The sequence below is a fragment of the Sus scrofa genome, chromosome 14 (assembly GCF_054392235.1).
Source record: "Sus scrofa isolate SSC_HxYL_T2T_F1_AM1 chromosome 14, Sscrofa_HxYL_maternal_Yorkshire_Landrace_v2.0, whole genome shotgun sequence".
Lineage (NCBI taxonomy): Eukaryota > Metazoa > Chordata > Mammalia > Artiodactyla > Suidae > Sus > Sus scrofa.
The window spans coordinates 146,232,618-146,255,419 of NC_139396.1; the positions used below are offsets into that span (position 1 = coordinate 146,232,618).

A 22,802-nucleotide genomic window follows, 5' to 3' on the forward strand; every position below is an offset into this window, starting at 1 on the left:
TATCATGGTATTCTCCTCAGGAAGACACAGACTATCAGAGCAGCTGTCAAGAGGTAGAGGGCGGAGCTAATTTGATCTATGGCCTTGGGAGAGGCTTTTGCAATGAGATCCCAGGTGTCTGTGTGCAGCAGTTTTTCTTTCTCATGCTGGTTTCTGTGCATGTAGTAATAATCAAGGCAGTTGATAATTACATGGATTGAGTTCCTTTGGACTCAGTGCTAGAAGGTGTAGAATTCTAAGATTGGAAGAAAATGAGAAGTATATGTTTTATAATATTGATATACTAGATGCGTTTCTCAGATTGTGGGTTGCCACCCATTGATGGGTCAGGAAATCAAATTAGTGGACCAAGGCCAGCATTTGGAAAACATAAAAGTGAAATAAAGTGGAAAACAGAATCTATAGCTTTGTCCTTCCTTATATTTCAGCTTAAACAAGGTCGAGGCAGATGAGGCTAGACTCTGCTACAATAACGAACAGACCCTAAAATGCTGGTAGCTTAACACAGGAAAGGTTTAACGTCTCAGCAGTTTCAGTCTCTGAGCCCGGTGGATGAGAGGAGACTGCAAAACCACGAGGACATTTTACAGACATCCTAGAGCACCGTTTCTGCCCATAGTCTGCGGAGTAGAACTCAGTTACGAGGCCAGCCTAACTGCAAAGAGGCCAAGAAGAGTGGAGAAGCACACAGATAAGGGCCAGTAATCAAACACATCTTCCTTCCTGTCCCTGTTTTTCTTTTCTTTCTTTCTTTTTTTTTTTTTTTTTTGTCTTTTTGGGCGATACCTCAGGCATATTGGAAGTTCCCAGGCTAGGGTCAAATTGGAGCTGCAGCTGCCGGCCTACACCACAGCCACAGCCACTTGGGATCCAAGCCGCATCTTCGACCTGCACCACAGCTCATGGCAATGCCAGTTAACCCAAGGAGCAAGGCCAGGGATTGAACCTGCATCCTCATGGATGCTAGTCGGGTTTGTTACCAGTGAGCCACGATGGGAACTCCCACATATGAATTCTAATAGATCAGCTATAGCTTTTTTAGATGTTTCTACTCACACAATTATATTATCTGCAAATACAGATAATGTTACTACTCACACAATTATATTATCTGCAAATACTGATAATGTTATTTCTTCCCTTCCAATTTTTATACTCCTTCTTCTGGTGTCTTCCCCCCCATACCCCCACCACCACTGAGAAGAGTCTCTAACAAAATGTTGAATAGGAGTGGACTTCCTTGTCTTTTTTATGAGCTCAGAGAAAAACATCCACTATTTCATCAGTAAGTACTTAAAATGTTAGCTGTTTTTGCACTGCCCATGTATTTTGTAGATACATGTTATCAAACTAAGAAAATGCTTTTTTTAGTCTTACTTTGTTGACAGAGCTTACTACAAACTCCCTTAAACGGTGAAAAGACAAGCCACAGTTAGGAGATAATTATTTGTAACACATTTATTTGATGAACACATTTATTGATGATATCCACAAGGATAAAAAAACTTTCTAGGAGTTCCCGTCGTGGCGCAGTGGTTAACGAATCCGACTAGGAACCATGAGGATGCGGGTTTGATCCCTGGCCTTGTTCAGTGGGTTAAACGATCCGGCGTTGCCGTGAGCTGTGGTGTAGGTTGCAGACGCGGCTCGGATCCCACGTTGCTGTGGCTCTGGCGTAGGCCGGCGGCTACAGCTCCGATTCGACCCCTAGCCTGGGAACCTCCATATGCCGCAGGAGCGGCCCAAGAAATAGCAAAAGAAAAAAAAAAAAAACTTTCTAAAAGTCAAAGATAGCTTAATCCATTGAAAGTGGGCAAAACCCAAAAGCAAACCAAACCAAAATGAGACTAGGTAATTCACAAAAAAAGGGATATCCCAGTAGCATCTGTTTATCTTTATCTTTAGTAGATGATCGTAACAGCTTCATTCATAACGGCCCCAAACTGGACACATCCTACCTGTCCATCCAGAGTAGAATGGATAAATCCAGTGTGGTTTTCATGCAGTAGATGAGGAATTTTCATCCAAGGCCCTCAAGATTCCGCTGGACTTTTCTCAGAGATGATACATGTTCCCTTCTACTGAAATGCTTAGGTGATATTGGGGAGGTGAGGGGCAAACCCTCTCAGTTGTCTGTCTTGTATGGAGCAGGTAATAAAAGACCGGAGCTATGATTACCATGCGGCCTACAGCCTCGGGCCTGAGGCGCGCGTCATCACAGCTCAAAGTCATGAAACAGGCCTTTTGAAAAAAAATTAATGCCCCCTATTCACCTGGTTTATGGAATTATGAAGAATTCAGGTTAAGCTTCCTTCGGATTCGAAAGGCAGTGGTCGTGGCTACTTAGAACAAGCTATGCACTGCCTACCCCCCTTCCCCACATTCCTGTTAGTTTTATGAACCCAAGTGTGGAAGGAAATTTACAGTGAAAAATGTGGGTGGAGTGGGGCTACTGGGAATGGCCTCTAAGGATACATAACACACTAAAGCATTAAATTCCTATTAATAACTTTTCAGATACTACCCTGCTAGAAACCACGCTGGTGTCTGTATTTGCTTTTCAGGGTGCAAAGGTCGAGGAGGAGGGTGGAAAGGGGAGATCATGGGCTTGTTATGAAATGAGAGCCTACCCACGGTGTCAGGGTGGGAAGAGGGGCTCCTGTTTCACCCCTTCCCACCCCCACCCAGGGCATCAAAATTCCCAGAAAAAGAAGGTGTGGAGACATGTAAGTTCCATCCTTCTGGGTAGGAATTCCAGAAGGGCTTTGTAAGTCAAGAGCAGCTGCTCTAAACAGAATCAGACTGCCTGTCTCCAAGAGCTGGAAAAAAGGACCCGAGGAAACTGTAGCCCAGAGAAGGGGCCCCAAGTGTGTCTTGCCTGAAGCTACACAGCTGGGTGCTGGCAGGTTCTAGGCTGGACGCCACGATTCCTCTCAATCTAGACCAGGGATCTTTCCAGTAACCACTTTTGTCTTGAATCCTCCGCTGGCCGGCTTTGATCACGGGGAATTCGCATATCACTGCCAGCTCTGCCACTTGTTCCCGGTCTTGGGTCCAGGTTTGAAGACTCCAGTGTGATGGAGGACTGGAGTGGGCATCTCGCAGGAATATAGGCGCCACCTCTTAGCAGGTGCCTCTGCTGTGCCAGATGCCCAGGAGCCTAGCGCAGTGCCTGGCACGGCATGCATTATTTTATTTCTTCACCCAAACATTATGACGGAAGTCTTCCTGTTACCATTGTCATGGGAAGGAGATAAGTAACACATTCAGCATCAGTCAGCTGCAAAGTGGCAGAGCTGGGGTTTAAATGATCCAATTCTCTTCAATTACCCTGCAAATAAGAATCTTAAAGAGATGCTGAACCCCAATATTTTTCTGAGGTTTAGGAAAAGCTGTTAGGACCAGGCTGGACAGGGGCATCTGTCCACTTGGTTTGGGGCTGCCCCCTCAGGAAACTTCTGTTCTGTGGCTGCCATGCCCTAGGCTTAGGGTGGCGTGTCATGGGTGGGCACTAAGTGTCCCTGACTCAGGACTAAGAGGACCTGGATGCTTCTCCTCCCCCTAGTTCCAGTTGCCCGTGACCTCACCTCATATCAGCAGCTGTGGTGAGCATCGGGGTGAGTCCCGTCCAGCCCTGAGTGCTACCCCCAGGTGGTTGATCCCGGAGGCCAGGTGGGTCCAGGATGGATGTCTGTAATTACCAGGGCCCGATATTTGGAGGCTCCTGAATGTGACTGGCTGAGGTGATACTGGGAAGTCTCTTGGGCACCTCAAGGCTGGTTGCTGGGCATCAGAGGAGGAGGGCTCGGCCTTGGAAGCAGACAGCCTGGCCTCTGCAGACCGTCTCTGTTTTCCCCAGGAAGGGGCTGGGCCACGGAGCCGCATCCTCCTGACTGGCCATCCCTCCACACACACCCTCCCTCCACCTTATATAATGGCACATTATACAATATTGCAAAGCAGGTGGTGTTTTTAAAGACAGCAAGTGAGCATTTTTTTGGCCTAAATTTGGGAAAGAAACAGATGGATTTTTAAGACTCTGGGCTTTTCCTATGAATAGTAACCCTTGTTCTCCTCTGCTTTTAAACACCAGTTTCAAGACCACCTCTAGCAACCAATCAGCACTCTATTTAATTATAACAAAATTCTTAGCTCTGTCTGCTGCTGCTCGGACAAGTGGGGGGCACTGGATCAATTTCTGGAGCCAGGCAGACTTGCCAACAACAATTTTCTTTTTCCCAGAGGGCCTTGGAGGCCGGCAGCAGGTTCCAAGTCCTTCCTCTCCTGCCCGTTCGGCGTGGGCTCCCTGACAGCGAGTTTGAAAAGGGTTACAGAGAGGCAGATAAATGCTGGGCTTGTTGCAGCCTTCCTGACAGCGCCGACCCCCGCGCCAGTGAGCTCATGCCCGCCTCATTACGCTCGGTGCCAGATTTTTTCCATTAACAGGTAATTGAGTAGAAACTAAAATAAGCGAAGTTTGTTTCATCCCTTGGATTTTCTTGCCGGGGTTTGAAAGAAAAACACTTTAGCTTCGTTAGTGGAGTGTCCTTGAAAACGTATGTCTGTTTTCCAAGTGATTTGTCGCTTGCTAGGTGTAATGAGCCCGTTCCCCCGGCTTCTCCCTTCTTGTTTTTATTCTTTAAGGGCCATAATATTCAGAGAAGAGGAGCTGGTTTCCTGTGTCTCCCCCCGCCCCCCGCGCGCCCCCCACGGCCGTCTGACACCTTGTTTTAAGAGCGGATGGTGAAGTACCTTCCCTTCGCGCAGAGGCTTTTGCTCGCTCCTCGCTCGCTCTAGCGCACATGCGCACACGCACGTGCACGCATACGCGCACGTATACGCACACAGACGCACACGCACACCTGGAAGATCACCCCTAGACGCCTGTTGACCTCACAGCTTCAGTCTGCAACCCGCAAAGCCCTGTTCCCGGTCCCTCCCAGTCGGCCAGCCCCGCCCTCTTTGCTGCACCTGCGCACGTGCTCCAGGTGGATGGCGTCCCAGGCGACCGAGGGACAGGAAGCAAGCCGAGGTTTGGTCTCATTTTCTCTCTTTGCGGCTTTCTTTATGCCTGCCCAGCCCAGCTTGTAGTTTCACAATTTGCTAGTCCAGGAACAGGTGTTGTGTGTGAGCCCTGGGGTCTCCAAGGCTTCCTGTCTCCCATCCCGCTGGGCTCCTATCTCAGCTGGTCTGTTTGCAGCTTCCTGAAGGTTCCTCACCACCCAGCCCCAAGTTCGCCATTAGGGTTGGAACTTCGAATGGGTGTGTGTATGTGTGTATGCCCGAGAGAAGGGAGCACAGCCTCCATACTTAGAGTTTTCATTTTACCTGGAGCGCCGGAGAATCATGGCTTTATTTCCATCAGGACCCCCCCTTTGAAATTTTGGTAAGTGCTCACCGCCATCATCCCCAAGAAGAGGTAGGTGCTTGACAGCAAACAACAGGCTGCATATGTTTTCAGTAGTTTGAGAGCCCCCATGGCCCTCAGGATAGGAATCCTTGTAACAGGCAAGTAGGGCCAATGAATCAATATCATTAAAGCTAATTTTGTTGGTAGAATGGTTCACCCCTCCGCACACCTGACATATCCCCCCTTGTCAAGGAAAGATGTCGCCGGCAATTTGCGACTTTGGATGAACCCATTTAGGTCAGGTGCCTGCTGCGGGTATCTGCCAGTAATAATAATAACTGTAGCTATCATTTTTACATCCCCGCTTTGTGCCGGGGTGGGGTGTCTCTCTAACAGGGATGGTGTGGATTAGATCCCTGCCCACTCAGAGCTAACATTCCAGCGGAGGATGGGAGACAGACAACAACCAAGTCAACAAAAGGGCCCCTTGAGATTTCAGTCAGTGCTACAGGGAAATAAACCCTGAGACATGCTGGGTAATAGCCTCCAAGCCTTAAGGAAGGCCCCTCAGGGAGGTGCTGTATCATCTGAGGCCTGAACCGTTGAGAACGAGTTTTTCTAGGTCAGTCTCCCTCTCGGTGCCTAACTCATTGCATCCCCAGAGCCTCCTCAAGCTGTCTTAGCAGGTCTCTTTCACAGATGAGCACGCTGAGGCCTGGAGTGGCCTGCCTGAGGGAACCAGGGCTGGAGTCGGGCCTCTCAGATTGCCAAGCCTGTGTCCTTCCTTAAAAAAATAAATAAATAAATAAAAGCTTTATTGAATTGTAATTTAAATACCAGAAAACTCATTTGTTTCAAGTATACAGTTTAGTGACTTTGAGGAAATTTACAGAGTTGTGCAACCATCACCACAATTCAATTTTAGAACATTCTCATCACCCCAGAAAGGTCTCTCTTGCTCATTTGCAGTCACTCCCTGTTCCCATGCCCAGCCTCAGGCAACCCCTAATCTACTTTCTCTGGCTAGGTTTGCTTTTTCTTCACATTTCCTATACATGGAATCATACATTATCTGGTCTTTTGTGTCTGGCTTCTTTCATTTAGCACAGTACTTCTCGATCTTCTTTCATTATCATCCGCTCCTTCCCCAAGGGGAAAAATTATGTTTAATTAAGATTCTCCCTGGAGACAGATAATTAAATACTAAGGAATAGGATTTTGTCAGGTCGTGTTGAGCTTTGGAAAGCTGCAAACTGTTGTAATAGTTGAGAAGTTTTTGCCCCCAAATCTCCCCCTTAGGGCTTATATCATGCTGCAGAGAATGTAAGATTTAGCCTTGTCGAGGTCCATCCATGCCGTAGTATCAGCAGCGCTTTCCTCTTGGTTGGTGTATAGTATTCCATTGTATGGATCTGTTGCGTTTTCTCCATTCACCAGTTAATGGGCTTTGGGTTTGTTTCCACCTCTTGACTATCAAAGTCCTTGCCCTTAAACACCGCACCGAATCCCTCAGCCTACTCCCCATTTGGAGGAGGGTCCTTGGCCATCTCACTGCTGCTTTGGGAGGATGAAATCACCCTCAGTATTTCAGTTTCCCCATCTGTAGCCCAGTGGTAATAATCCTTGGGTCACCAGGTTGTCATGGCAATAATCTACCGCCCAGTGCCTAGCAGTTGGCAATGGCTCAGTGTACGTCAGTGGCCCTGTCCATCCCCCTCGTCCTTCCCGTAGGGAAGGTGACCCCTTTGAAATCTCCCCAACTGCGTCCCTTCCAGCTCCAGCTTCAGTCCGTGTCTCCACACATTATATAATGTCTGACGTTATTATTGTCTCCTTTTTCTCTGGTGTTATTCAGGTCAAACCCCACATTGTTCCTTAACAGGAATCTCAAGTATTTCTTTCTTCCTGGCACTTGTCTTCTGGTCTCAGCGGTTGACACATTTCCAGGGACCAATTGATTTCATCTGCTTCTAAGAAACCAGGCCTCCTGCAGAGGGTTGCAGGGAGGGGAGTGCATGTGGGTGCCGCAGTAAAATGAGCACTGGACTGCGAGTCCAGAGGCCTGGCCTTGGACCATCTGGGCTGAGTGGCCCAGTTCCAACCCCAGAGGCATTCGTATTAAGTTTTGCTCCCGTAAAAGGTACCCTCATTACACAGGCTGGCCTCACAGAATCATAAAAAGCAAATAAGAAATTGGCTTTGAAAGCGCCTTGGAGATGGTGAGGCCATTGAGAAAAGAGTCTCTGAAATATCCCATTGTTGTGGGGGGGGGTGTCTCCCCAGTGATGCTCTCCTGTTTGGGAGCAGGGGGCGGGGGTGCACAGTGTCCAGGGTCTCAGACTCCTGCTGCTGCCCCTTAAGATTGGAAACAATTCCACTCGGGTGGTGGGTCCAGTGTGCTGGGGGAGGAGGGACAGTCTGCAACCCTCCTGAGTGAGCCCCCGCCTGCAGGGAGCATGCACCCTTGTAAACTCCTAGCCCCAAGGGGCAACAGCCGTGTCTCCTGCACCGTTTTAGTTTTCACCCCATTTCTGGCCTCCTTGTCCCCACCCCCTACCCTCCTCTCCTGCCATTTTCCTGTTTCCCACTGACCAGACGTGGGTGATGGGGAGCTGGCTGGGTTTGCGACCTTTGGGCCAAAAAGGATGTTTCCTGGAAACCAGTTGAGCAGAGGGGTTAAGAGGGAGACCTCTGGAGTCAGCCAGCCTGGGTGTGAATCTCAGCGAGGTCGCTTCCTGGCTGAGTCTGTTGGCTGAGTTGAGGAACTTCTCTAAGCCTTGTTTCCTCAGCTGTAACACGGAACTAAGACACTGCCCATTTCCAGGAGGCAAAGATGAGACGAAAGTGCTTGGGCCACCATTGGACACTTGGGGTCTGTTTCAGGAACACTGGTTATTGTTGCTGCTGCTGTTGCCTTGTGCTCTCTGGGGCGGGAGAGGGAAGGACCTCGAACAAGGGCTGTCTTCTGGGAGGGAGGAGCCAGTGGCCTGCCTGACATGTTTTTGGAATCAAATTTTCGGAGGGCCCCAAGGCCCGGGACTGCCCGTGGAATCCTTCAGTGTGGTCCTGAAGGCCGTTCAGCCTCCCCAGATCCCTCCTCAAATGCAGACATCCCACAGGAGGGCTGACAGCTTCAGCCTTCTCACCTGAACCTGAGAGAGAGGCCCGGGAAGGTGATATTCCCAGAGCCAGGAACTTGGCCCTCTGGCCTCCATGCCTGAGCCTAGCATGAGGATCCACTTTGGAGCCTCACATTATTCTGATTAAAGGCAGACATTGGAAAAGATTGTTCACAAAAGGTCTTGGAATTAGAAATGGTTTTCCTAATGCAATATGTATTTTTTTAGAGTGAAAGACAAAATAAGAGGCGCTGAATGAATGAATGCATGAATATGGGGTTAAGAAACTCAGAAGCGCTCATACTTTCACACAGTTTGTCTTCAATGCTGTCTTCACGCCATCTCATTTCTTCTCCCTCTTATTTCAGAGGGAAAGTGACTGGGTCTAGTGACAGAGGGGCTGGGCCAGGCCACCCCCCAGCCAGTGCACCAGTAAGTGTTTAACAACTAGAGCTTCAGAGGGAAAAAGCCCTGATTTGTAGCATTTGCAAATGCATGTGGTGTAAATACTCTACCAGGGCCAATTTCGGCCTCTCCATGTGACATCATTGTGTATGGAGTTAGATGCTCAGAAGCATGCTGTATATCCCCACCATATAGATGTAATAGAGATAAACCACCACAAGAACACAGATAGTGGTCAGATAAGTGATACTTTGAGTGTTCATCACCTTTGATGTTAATATAACTTATTCCATTGTGAGTTCATACAGCTTCATTTTTAAAAACTGGCTCTTGGCACGCATGTGACATGCACAAGCTAAGGAGAGAAACCAACCCTTCTGGCATCTTGACCTTGGATTTCCAGCCTCCAGAACTGTGAAAAAATACATTTGTGTTGCTTAAGTAGAAAAAAACAAAAACAAAAAAAAAACAAAAAAAAAACTAGCTTGCAAAATTACTGGAAATCAGCTCTCACAGCCAGTATGAGCTGGATCCAGCATACTACTGCCTTCACCCCTGGGCCAATAGGAGCCTGTGGAAAGTTCTTCAGACTAGCGCTGAAGCCTCCCCCTGGCTGGTCTCTGAAGTATCCACACTGCAGCCCCAGCCAGGATGGCTGCCCTGTTGCCAGCCTTTAGAATTCTGAGCAAAATGGAAAGTAGCCAGCTTACAAAAGCATCTTTCGCCAGGCACTGTCTCCTCCAAGGAAGCTGGGTTTGTCCTGTCTGAGCCTGGACTGCTTCAGAAAGAGGATTCAAAAGATAGTCCATTTTCAGCCTCTTGGATGCTTGAGAAAATTCTAGCAGTTCTCACAAAGGGAGGTTCCTGTGAAAGGAAAAGTACTCAGAGATCCAAAGAAGCTGGAGCGGGGAGTTCCACTCTCCTTCAGGGATGTCGAAGATGAGGTCCAGAGGCCAGGTCTGTCCTCTTGACGTCCTGTCAAGGGGGCGGGGTGCCGTGGGCACCCTCCTCCCCCAGAACCAGAAGCCAGGCCCAGGCGAGGGCCCCCTGCGGACTTGGGACCTCCTTGCTCCCGGGCCCTGTGCTGGGCCTGGCTGTAGTGGTGGCCAGCAGGGAGCAGTTCCTTTCAGAGGGCTCCCCCACCTCACCCAGGACTCCCCTGGGCTTCGGCCGGCTCCCGGGGTGCCCGTTGGCGCTTTCTCCGGGAAGAAAGCCATCGGGGCTGAAAGAGCAGCCTCTGCTTTCAGAAGGAGCCGCTCGGCTGCCCCAGCGCCCGCCTGGCTCCCGGCCCCGGGCCATTGTGGGAGCACAAAGCGGACACACACAACAATCCCAGGACAATCTCCCCTCAGCCCTTTCTTCTTTATTATTGTTATTATTACCTTTCAAACCCTCCAGCTTCTTGGGCTCGTTATCGCTGGTGAGGCCTTTGGCCAGAGTTCCTGGGGACCTCTCCTCCTCTGCACCTCGCCCTCACAGGCCCAGCGCCACTGCTGGCTCTTTGACAAAATACATAAAACTGATACTGATCGGTTAACATACATGACATCTTTAAACTTTAATCCCTTTTCCCTCTCTCGACGCGGCGGGCCGGCCTCTGTAGAGGTGCCCGTCCATTGTTCCCCGTCAAAGCCTTCTTGAGTGGGTCTCCCACTGAGTCACTTTTGTGTGAGTCAAATCAAGATTATAGGTAGCGGAGAAGAAAAAGCCGAGAAGAGAAGGTTAGCCCCTCATTTTAGACTTTAAGAAAAATCTGCCAGCAGGGGCCAGTCGGAGTGGCTCACGCACATGAAAGACCAAGTCCAAGCTGGGTCGCCCGTGTCACAAGAGGAGTTTTTCAGGGAGAAGCACACAAAACACGCATTGTCGTGGTCGCACACAGAGACATAAATTTAGGAACATGTTCGCCCTTCGCCTGAACATAGTTAGCTCTGATAATGAGGAACAATGAGCCCGAATGAAACCTCCCGGATTGAGTTAGAGCTTGACACGTGCTCCTTCACCCACAAAAGTGGCTCCTCTCTTCTTCCTCCTCGGAGCTCCCTCCGGGGGCCAAATGACCCTCAGCCCCTCGCCGCTGTCCTCCCGCACCCTTCGCCTGGTGGGATGGGGGAGAGGTCGGGAGTCCGACAGGAGGACAGTGGACCTCGGTGGCTTGGCCGGCATGCCCACGTTAGAGAACAATCCTTGTTGGCATCCACAGCCCCTCTGGGGAGAGCTCCATAGAGGGTACGACTTAGGCAGTGGACCTGCGGTGGAGCAATTCTCATTCTCCGCATGGCTGTGGGAAGTGGAGGTCAGGGTGCCCAGGTTCAGTCCTGGCTCTGCTGCTTTTAGTCGTGGGATCCCAATTAGTGACTTGGTTTCTAAGTGCCTTGTGTCCCTGTCCTGTTAGATGAGATGGTACCACCTCAAGGCTTGAGAGCGGGGTTAGATGTCTGCATAGCACATTGTAGGGACTCAGGAAGGGTTGACTGTTGTTATCCCTGGCAGAATAAATCAGTCCTTTGACATGAAAGACAGCAGTTGAATTAGACCATGAAGAGCTAAACCTAGGTTCTCTGATTCTCATGTGATCTCACGATTTCATGTAGAGGTGGATGAAATTATCCACTTCTCGTGGAGGAGGAAACTGGGGTCTGGAAGGAATGAATGACGTTTCCAAGCTGACCCAGCAAACAGTGATAAATAAAGGAAGATGACCAGGTCCTCCAGCGATGGGGACGGAGCTCTGCACCTTTTTCAAGTACAGCGGAGTTCGTGACCCACGTGGTAGGACATGACAATATATGCCAACATTTTTAGGGAGTTCCCGTCGTGGCTCAGTGGTTCACGAACCCATCGAGGAACCATGAGGTTGCGGGTTCGATCCCTGCCCTTGCTCAGTGGGTTGGGGATCCGGTGTTGCCGTGAGCTGTGGTGTAGGCTGCAGACAAGGCTCGGATCCCGCATTGCTGTGGCTCTGGTGAAGGCCAGCGGCTGCAGCTCTGATTAGACCCCTAGCCTGGGAACCTCCATATGCCGCAGAAGTGGCTCTAGAAATGGTAAAAAGACAAAAAACAAACAAAACATTTTTAGGAGTTCACGTTATGGCGCAGTGGAAATGAATCCTACTAGGAACCATGAGGTTGCGGGTTCAATCCCTGGCCACACCTCCGAGAGTTAAGGATCTGGTATGGCCGTGAGCTCTGGTGTAGGTTGCAGATGTGGCTCGGCTCCTGTGTTGCTGTGGCACAGCTGGCAGCCGTAGCTCTGATTCGACATCTAGCCTGGGAACCTCCATGTGCCACGGGTGTGGCCCTAAAAAGCAAAAAAAAAAAAAATTTTTTTTAGTAAGAGGGGTTGAAAAAAATGATTTGTAGATTACCCTTCAGTTAATTTAAAATAAAAGCCATTCTCCAGAACTTATCATTCTCTAAATATCCTGGGGCGTCCAGGTCTTTTGATGACAGAAGCTTGGACCAGATGATCTCCAGCTTAGTGGTTAAAAAGCTGAGTTTGAATCTTGACTGTATCACTTTCTGGCTGATCGCCTTTCAGTAAGTTACCTGATCTCCTTGAATCTCTCATTTTTGCCCATTAAAAAAAAAAAATCAAGATTTAATTTGCATGTAGTAATATCCCGTTTAGTGTGCAGTTCTTCAGGTTTTGACAGACATACACAGTGGTGGAACCACCACCGCAATTAAGATCTGGAGAGAACATTTCCAACACCTTCCAAAAATTAACCCAGTTCACCCATGTCTCTCTATATTCAGTCCTCTCCATTCACCCCTAGCCCCAGGCAACTCTGATCTGTTTTCTCTCCCTATAGTTTTTCCTTCTTGAGAATGTCATATAAATGGAGTCATATCATATGTAACCATTTGATTCCAGTTTCCTTTCACTTAGCATAATGCATTTGAGATCCATCCGTATTTTTCCTGTATTAATAGTGTGTTTCTTTTTATTGCGGAATAATGTTCTGTGGTCTTGAAGAACGAGTTTATTTGATCCATTCCCCTGTTGAAGGACGTTTAGATTGCTTCCAGTTTGGGTGATTGTGACTAAAGCGGCTGTAAACATTTACATCAAGCTTTCACTTCACTTGGATACCTTGGAGCGGGCTTGCTGGGTCATATGGTTTGTGTATGTTCAACTTTATAGGAAACCGCCAAGCTGTTTTCCGTGGCGGCTCTACCACGTGGCCTTCCCACCAGCACTGTGTCTGTGGGAGTCCCAGGCCCAGCCCCTCAGCAGGGCTGGATGTTATCAATTTAAAAAATGTTAGCCATTCTAATAGGTGTGTGAACTTTGGTTTCTGATCTGTAAGATGGAGACCAGTGAGGCCTTCGTGGTATTCTTGGGCACCTGATTTGGTCCATGTAAAGTACTTAGCCTGGTGCCTGGCGGGTAAGTGGGGGGGGGGGCTGCTGAACGAGAGGCGCATTATTTATTACTCTCTTCAGCCCCAACATGGTTGCATGTAATGGATCTTGTACTTTCTGCTTCACGAGGCCTCCTCTTCCCTGCGTGAGTGCGTCAGTCTGTACCGGTCCAGATTGCTGCAGGGCTCTGTGAAGAGACTACTCTGTATCTCTCTTAAAACTGGGCTCTGTTTTGTCTCCCTGGCTCTCTGCAAAGGGACCAAGCAGCAGCTTCTGGCACCGGGCCAGGCGGGTCCCTGGGAGATCTAAGGCCAGGCTTTGGTGGGCAGCCCTCCTGCCCACTGCCAGAGGCCTGGGGGTTGTTTTTGGCTGGATCCTACCCCTGCTGCTGGCCATTCCTTGTCTCTTTGCCCTGCCAGCACTGAGTCCCCCGGCTGGACGTACAGGGCGCTACACACACAGCTCCCTATTAAATGTGGATTACCGGGAAAAAAAAAAAAAAAAAAAAAAGGCAAAACGGGTACATGAATAAATCTCCAGGGGATCTGGCCTTGGAGGATCACAGAGGGGGACAGAACATACAAATGTGCCTTTCAAGGTATGGCTAAACCCAGGGCCTAATCACAGTGGTTATCCTTGGAGGCCAGAGATGGGGACATTCATTGCCCTTCCTGACAGCAGCCCCACATAGCGGCATTCATGTGCCAGGGAGCCTGGAAATTCAGCATCAGCCTGAGTTCCCAGGGCTTTGGGCAACCTGGCAGCAGGCCTAGAGATATGACACAACAGGCTTAAAAAATCCAGACAGCGAACCTAAAGAAATAAGGGGCAGGCCCCAAACATCAAGAGGCCAGCCCAGGCTTTGGGCAACATGCCTGAATAGTGCAAATGGTAAGCTTAAAGATAATAGCGGCAGGCCTGTAGCTGTCTGGCTGTGGGCCTAGAGAAACCAGGAGGCGAGCTCAGAGGAGTCAGAGTGTCAGGAAGAAGGAAGACAGGTGAGAGGTCCGAAGCTGGGTTACATGGCACTGCTGGCGGTGCTTTGGAAAAAATCCACCTCTCTGGGCAAAGGCACATATAGCCCCAGGGGTGCCTTCCTTTGGTGAGCAGAGCACCCCTGTGGCTGGACATGTCATGGACAACCCACACAGCAGCCCTGGGTCCAAGGTCCTTATGTTCTGACACCCGTCTGGGTTTCTTTCCCAGTGGATTTCTGTGGCCCTCAGATGTGCCCCACCTGAGTGATGCTCTGAGCAGCCCCCTGCATCCCTGGGACTGTCTCCAGAGACCATGGCTCTGCTGTCCCTGGAGGAGAAAGACCCACCAAGAAGAGAGCTTGGCGCCAGGCCAAAGCAAAGTCCTGGTTTGGGGACTCCTGTGCAGGGGCAGACGGAGGCAGAGCCTGAAGTCACATGGCCGTGGGGAGGGCTGTCAGCCCTGTCTAGCTTCCTCCTTCATCCAGGGAGGAATGGGGAACCGTCAGGGGGCAAGGACCTGGCGAGGGCCACACAGTCATTCAGTGCTGGGATGCCGAAGGAGACCAGGAGGGACCGCACTGTGGCCTTGGTCAGGGGGGTGGGTGTGGCGCCACTGAGAACCGCTGAGCTGAGGGGCTCGGAGGTGCCTTTCTAGGAGGACTTGGAATGGATCTAGGAAGACGGGGGTTGGCAGGGAGGCACAATTACAAAAGAAAGACGATTTGAACTGCCCCTTCTTTGGCTCCAGGACCCCGCACTGCCTTGGTTTTTTCCTCCCAGCTCTCTGACTGGCTCCTCCTCTTTTGTGGGCCTCCAGTGCCAGGGGGCTCAGAGCTCAGGCCTGAACCTTATCCTCTCCCTACATACTCTTTCTTTTCATGTAACCTTGTCAAGACCCATAATGTTAAATATCACCTGAAGCAGATGATCCCAAATCTGATCTCTCCCCAGTACTTTCATCTCATGTGCTCAACTGCTGAGTGACCCTTCCCTTTAGGTATTTAATGGACATCTATCTACAAATGACCAGAGCCTAATGAATCGTGATCATCTATCCTAAGCCTCCTCCTCCAGTCTCCTCTCTTCCTTGTAGTAAAGGACACTCCCATCCACCCAGTGTCCCTGAGTCCCCTTTCTTCATCTTACCCCTCTATCCGTCCTGTGAATCCTTTCTATCCCACATTCTGAACATGAAAAAGTCCAAACAATTCTACCTTCCAACATGGATCCATCCACTTCTCTCCATCATCCCAATGACCATCTTAGCACGAGCCAGCATTACCTCTTGCTTGGTCTAACACAATAGCACTTCTATCTGACTTCTTGGTCTAACACAATAGCATTTCTATCTGACTTCTTCACCTCTGCTCTTGTCCAGCCCTCAAACCATTTCTGCACGGCAGTCAGGCTAGTCTTTTAACAACATGAATTAGACCACATCACGCCCAGCATAAAATTCTCCAGTGGACTCGCCATTCCATTTGACTGAGCTAGAACCTTCTTATGACCTGCAAGGCCCTATGCAAACTCACCCCTTATCTCAGACACACTCCTCTTCAGCCACTGCATGCCGTTCCCCCGACCTTCTGTCCTCACCTCCCATGTAAGGGCCTGGAAGCAGCTGTTCTTCTGGATTATACATCCTACTGACATTCCCAAGTGGCTCTTTCTTTGCATGGTGGTTATTTTCCTTCAGTCTCGTCTCTAGATAAGAGATGGGAGAGAAACCTTCCCCTTTTATCCAGTCCGAAATATCTACCAGGTCAAGCCCCAGCTCATTAACCTATTTTGATTTTCTGTGCAGCACTCATTATTCTCCTTGTCTGTTATTTCCTGTCCTTTCTATCTAGAATGCAAATGCCCTGAGAACAGAGGATTTGTCTTTTTCCCCACTCTATGCCTCACACTTGACCATGTGCCTGGGCTTGTTGAGGTCCTCAATAAACATTTATTGCACGAGTGAATAATTGAAGGGAGGAATGAGTGTATGACTGAGCATTGGACTGATAGATGGAAGACTGGGCCCCATCCTTCTGCTGTGTCCCCAGAAATATTTACTGATTCATTCACTCAGTGCATAACTTCTGAGGCTCTGCTCAAAGGAAAGCTGGTGGATACGAAGTGGTCCCTGTCTGAAAACTCAGAGCCTAAGGAGAGACAGACAGCCAGAGACACAGGATGTTAGGAGAAGCCAGTCGTGAGGCCCTTCTCCCTCAGAGGAGGTGGTATCTAGATTGTGGCCTGAAAGACAAGGAGGGCACAGCTGGTGCGAAGGTCCTGAGATGGGGGAGAGAAGGCCTGGTCTGTTTCAGGGATGGAGAGGAGTTGTCACTGGTTGGACCCATGCAGCCCAGAGGAGGAAAGAAGGAAGGAAGAAAGAAGAGACTGATGGAAGGAAGGAAGATAGAAGGGGGGAAGTAAAGCAGATGGAAAAAATTGGAACCTTATGTTCGGGAGCCTTCTGTTTGGAAACAGGAAGGAAGAGGTCCTGATTCTGTCCATGGCCTTCTGTCCCGCCCTCAGGCCCTGGCCACCTGGATGGTCCCCCTTTTGGCTCTTCCCTTTGCCTGATGACGTGATGATGGTAACAGAGAACATCCGTGGTGGTTTCAGGCTCCTGGGATTCCCCCACTCGCCAGACAGCCCTTTACAGTTAGTTCACGAGGCTCTGTGAACCTTCTAACAACTTCCCTGTGTAGGCAACTGAGTCCCAGAGCCGGAAGGATTTGCTACGAACTTCAGAGCTGGGGTAAGAAGTGGCTCTTTGGCCTTCAGCTGGAGTTCTTTAGCTGCACCATAACCTCTTCCCTCCTGAAATGTGTCTCCTTGGGCAGGCTCTTCGCCTCCACCCAGGGAGTGTGCTCTGGAGATCCTAAAAGTCTGACTCAGCCCCTGCCAAGGGGCCTCCTGCTGCGTCTCCTCTGCTCCAAGAGCTTTCTCTGAGCCATTGGTGCCACCCATGGCTCTGGGCCAAGCTGACGGCATCTGTTCTGACTTAAAGTATTTATTTTGAGACTCAAGTGTAGTTGAGCTGCATGTTTCTTGGCAGAGCTGGGCTGGCAGTGAACTTGGCTTGTAGTGATGATGCCTGGCTCCCTGAGATGATGCCCGGGCTATCAAGGAGACCCAGCAGAGGGTCCTGCTTACACTGAGAAGGTCAGAGTAGCCCTGGATGAATCAGCTGTCTTCCTTACTGAGCCCCTGGTGCGGGGCGTTATATCCATGAGACACCATCAAGGGGTGTGAGATGAAGGGAACCACTTCTGCCTCTTTCTGAATCGTTGTGTATCCTTGGACAAATTTCTCTGTTTCCTTGGGCCACTGTGCTGCCTGCCTCATGGAGCATCTGAGAGTTGCTGAGAGAGAATCTGTGAAGCTGGAGAAATGCAAACTGCTGGCCAATCAGAGGGAGTTACAATGAGGGGTCAAGTGATGGGTGTGGCAGCCTGCGGGTTCCACAGCCCTTGCCAGAAGAGACAATGACCCACTGAGAGCTGTCTCAGCGACAACACTGGGCAGCTGTCACTGCCCTCAGCAATAAGAACCACTCATGTGAGCCTTTAATACTAATAACAATCTTAAAGGCTAATGTCAGGGACCGTGGTGCCAGGCACTGCTTCACAGGCATTGTGTGATCTGCATAACCAGCCCCAGAGATCGGGATATTATTCATATGTTCCAGATAAAGAAATAGAGTTTAGAGGCAGTTAGGGGTGTAAGCAGGTGTCTTTGATCCCCAAACCCGTGTAACCAATAATTTATAAAGAGAGTATGCCAGTCCTGACTGCACTTTATTGAACATGGGTGTTTGCCAGCCTAAGGATCCACTATGGATGGACAGGTTGCAGAATGCCCTGGGGTGGGGGGAGTGAGGAAGAAGGAAGCACAGGTGAGTAGCAGGTACATCTCAGTAGAGGGAATGGCTGTATGAACTGAGAGCAGCAGCTGCAGTTGGCAGTTGGAGTCCCCTCTTGGCCATGTGCTATTGCCCAGCAACCAGCTTCATCAGGTTAAGAGCTTGATTCTTGGAGTCAGACACTTCTGCCTTCAGATCCACGTTCCATAGCCAGATGACCTTGGGCCACTTACCTAAACTGTCTATACCTCAAGTTCCTCCATTATAAAGTGAGGATGGGAGTTCCCTTCATGACCCAGTGGTTAACAAACCTGAGTAGGATCCATGAGGCTGTGGGTTCGATCTGTGGCCTTGCTCAGTGGGTTAAGAGCCAGTGTTGCCATGAGCTGTGGGGTAGGTCACAGATGTGACTTGGATCCAATGTTGCTGTGGCTGTGGTGTAGGCTCATGGCTGTAATTCTGATTCCATCCCCTAGCCTGGGAACTTCCATAAGCCACAGGTGCAGCTCTAAAAAATAAATAAGTAAATAAAATGAGGATGACAATTCCTACCTTATCGATGACTCCTTCTGTTGTAAGGAGTAAAATAAGTTACTGCATGTTCAAAGAAGACCAATGGGAAAAAGTGGTGCTTAGCTCAAAATAATGCCTCCTTAACACTGGTTGAACAGCCCCTGCCCGCCCCCCCCACCATTCTTGAAACACACACATATATGCCCACGCAACCGATGTGAATCTCCCAGGCCAAAGCTGAAGGTGACCCCTCCTCAGTTTCTCTGGGATACCCAGGGCCTTGCAGTTTGCCCGGCAGTTCCCATGATGCACCTGCATTAGCCCTTCAACATGGTGGCACCCTTGCACTTTCCACATAGGTTAAGAAAACTGATTATGTATTTACATACTGGAGGCAGCCTTTATTATCTAGGGTGAAGATGGCTAAAACTAAGTTAAAGAGGTGTTTGGGGAAAGACTTTCTATAAAGTCTACTTTGAGGTAAGGACTCTCAAAGCAGTCTTGGGATTAAGGGTTGGAAATACGCTTCGTGAAGAAGAGGTAGGAGTCTTTGTATAAATAGGACTCAGAGTGTGGGCTGCTGAGTTAAAGTACCTGGAGGGGCAAGGTGGCGAGGGGAGGGCTCAGGCCATTCTTGAGGCTTTGGGGTTTGGAAGGGCCAGAGAAGAGAAGGTTTTTCTTGGTGAGAGCCAGAGGATGGGGGAGTGAGTTTCTTCACCTGGGGCTGGGCTCAGGGGACATTCCCTACAGTTTCCTTTGAAAACACAACCGTTCTTTGGAATCCTTACAACTACCATCAACGTGAAAGGGAAGACAGAGGAGGGTGCCTTCCACTCTCTGGAGGGTTCCTGCTTCTGGACAAAGGCTGTACTGAATGATCTTTCTTTTAAATAGAAATTCATCTGGGTTACTTTCCTGCTCCTTAAAAGATGCAAAAAGCTGTTTGTTAAATATATATGGCAAGGGGAATAATAAAAGCATTTGTACTGGCAGACTCCATGGCTTAGAGGGATGGGCTATTGGCAGTGTTTGATCTCCAAGCATCTTCAAGGCAAGGAGCTGGCAGCTGTCTTGTTCAGTACTTAGCACGTGGTATTCCAGTGTCTAGCACAGTGCCTGGCACATAGCTGATACTCAGTTCATATCCACTGAGTGAATGAAGTTACGTTATTGTATAGACATTCTATGGATATATACTCTCAACTTTAAAAAGCAAATTTGGAAACAGCCTTTCTGAAGGACAGCTGTAAATGAGAGTGGCTGTTTCCATGTACTCTTATCACCTAGGTATTGTTATAATTTTGAAAACTGTAGCAATTTGTTAGAGAATAGAATATATCTTGCTTTTGTATTTTCGTTTATTTTTAAAAAATAGATTTCTTTTTTTCCTAGTGAATGTGGCATTTTTAAAAATACTTTCTACCCATTGGTCTGATTCTACACAGAATAAATTTCATATTTCAAGAGAGCTATCATGTCCTTTTAAAAAAGACAATTATATCCTTTTAAATGATGTTCTTTTTTCCTGGCTATGCATTCTTATTATTTCAGTGTTGATCCTCAGCTATTATGATAGTCCAGATCATTCACTATTCTGATTATCATCATCTGGACTTGATTCAATTTGCGCATGTCCTTCGATTGTATTTGGTGTTCAGCACTCAGTGTTAGCCTATGCCAACGTGCATACCAGAGAGGAAGGCAATTACCTCCTTTGTCTCAGACCCCTTCTCTTTAGTGTGTAGCATAAGTGTGCATTGACCTTACTTTGGGGAGCTTATTCATTTTAAAGTTAAACAAATACTTTATGTTATAAAAGATTCCATTAATTGGAGTATACATAGCAATGCATTAACTTTCTTGGCAGCCTTCCTCTTATTCCTAATCCTGCTCCCCACCTAGAAACTTTCTTCACTTGTATATATATATATAAACACATATCTACACTTGTTTTACGTAGATATTTTTTTGTATCTCCCTGTTGTTCTGTTTATTATTAAACAATAGAACTTGGAAGTTTTCATGTCTATTATATATATATATATATATAAAACAGCCTCATAGTATTGCTCAGTGTGAATGTGCTATAATTTATTTATTCATCACCTTCCTATTTATTGACATTTATCATTTTGTATTTTTACTATTATAAACCATGCTACAGTAAGTACTTCTGACACACATGCAAACATTTCCTTATCCTAGATTTCCAGAAGTGGCTATTTGGGCCAAAAATGTCTGTTTTAAAATGTTTGATAATTATTGCCAAATTGCCTCTCAAAAAGATAGCAGTAAAATATGAGAGTGGCCCTTTCATTGCATTCTCATTGGCGCAGATGTACTCAATGTTTAATTTTTATTGAACTCATTAGCCAAAATTGATACATTAATAATTTAACTAGTGAAATTGAGTATCTTTTAAAAATATTTTCACCTTTTATTTTTCTGTTGTGTATTTTGCATTCATATTGAAGCATTTCTAATGACATTTCTCTTTTTCTTGAATCGGTTTTAAAATCACATCCTTAAAATCTTCCAAATTCTTCCTTCCTCATTCTTTTCTCAGGCGTATCCCTCCTGAATCCTCTATGAGCCCAATCAGTTTAAACTTAGAGCTCTGTAAGATTAAGGCATAGTGGTTAAGGCATAGTGGTTTCTATCTATTGCCCTTTTTAGGTGGTTCCACTTTTGCCTGGATTCCATATTTTTCTCTGTATTAGCTTATTCTCTTGTTTTATTAGAGCACAACTTCAAATAACTTCTAAGAAGAAATGTTAAGAGGTGAAAATTCCAAGTTCTATGCTGCCAAAAAACAAAAACAACCAGTTCTTATATGTCTGAAAATGTTTTTATTCTACCACTCATCCTTCAATGACAGTTTGACTGGGTATAAAAATATATGAATAAAAGAATTTCAGAGATGTGGAGTTCCTGTCGTGGAGCAGCGGAAACGAATCTGACTAGGAACCTTGAGGTGGCTGGTTTGATCCCTGGCCCCGCTTAGTGGGTTAAGGATCTGGTGTTGCCGTGAGCTGTGGTGTAGGTTGCAGATGCGGCTCGGCTTGCTGTGGCTCTGGTGTAGGCGGGGAGTTGTAGCTCTGATTAGACTCCTAGCCTGGGAACCTCCATATGCCATGGGTGTGGCCCTACAAAAAAAGGACAAAAGACAGAAAAAAAAAAAAAAAGAATTTCAGAGATGTTTCTCCATCCTCTCCTGGTGTCTGATGTGCTGATGAGAAGTATGGTGCCAGTCCAATTTTACTTCTTCTGTAGGCAACCTTATTTAAAACATAACTTTCTCCCCTGTACTTTATGTTTGATGGTCTGAAAATTTTCATTTTCCAATATGTGATTTATTTTCCTATTCATTGTTCTTATAATCTGGAGACTTGTGTATTTCAGCTTTGGAATATTCTCCTGCATTATTTCTTTGGTGTTGTTTTATCTGATTTTTTTTTCTATCTTTTAGACGTTCTTTTTAGTCTAATGTTGAAAGTAGACTTTTTATTTGTCTATTATCTTGTCTGTCATATTTATAATGAAAAAATTCTGTTTTGGGATTCCCTGGTGGCTTGGCAGGTTAAGGATCTAGCTTTGTCACTCCTGTGGCTCCAGTCACTGCTGTAGCATGGGTTCAATCCCTGGCCTGGCCTGGGAACTTCTACAGGCCAAGTGCACAGCCAAAAAAGAAAGGAAGGAAGGAAGGAAGGAAGGAAGAAAGGAAGGAAGGAAGGAAGGAAGGAAAGAAAAAATAAATTCTCTGTCTTTTTGCTTTACTTTTTGTCATACACCTTCATTTTTAGTTCCTGGTCTTTCTGTTGACATTTTAACCCCAAGAATCATTTTTGATTTCCAGAAGCTCTGATTTTTTTCTTTCCTCATGTTTTTGTTTTATGAGTGCAGTGGCTTCTTGAAATACCACTTGTAGACTCTAGGGGTGAGAGCAGGGCCCTGATCTGTGGGCCACATCCTTTCTCTTTCAGTGCTGTAGCCCTTCCAACAGTATTGTAACCACTATAATATTTTTATTAAATCTCACTCAGTTTGAACTTAAAAGTTATTTCTGTTTTCCTAATTGAACACTGACAGATATAGATACCATTCACAATACCAATAAAGTTTATCTATCATCTATCTATGTATCTATCATCTATCTAAATACCAGTATAAATAACACTGGAATATCTAACAAAGGATAGTGAGAAGTTTATGAAG

General features: G+C 47.5%; 1 protein-coding gene across 2 annotated transcripts in view; it reads left to right on the top strand.

Moving 5' to 3' along the window:
- Positions 1–4,175: 4,175 nt before the first annotated feature.
- LOC110256666 (uncharacterized) overlaps positions 4,176–22,802 on the top strand; it is a 280,078-nt gene continuing 261,451 nt past the window's right edge. The window contains exons 1-2 of one of the 2 annotated variants that reach the window (XR_014826241.1): positions 4,176–4,446; positions 4,645–5,032. Coding sequence is in view for 1 of the 2 variants with exons in the window: in XM_084994329.1 (XP_084850455.1) it covers positions 4,993–5,032 (40 nt within the window). In the remaining variant the exon portion in view is untranslated. Of the gene's footprint in view, positions 4,447–4,644; positions 5,033–22,802 lie in introns of those variants that run through there. The other variant, XM_084994329.1, reaches the window with a different exon arrangement.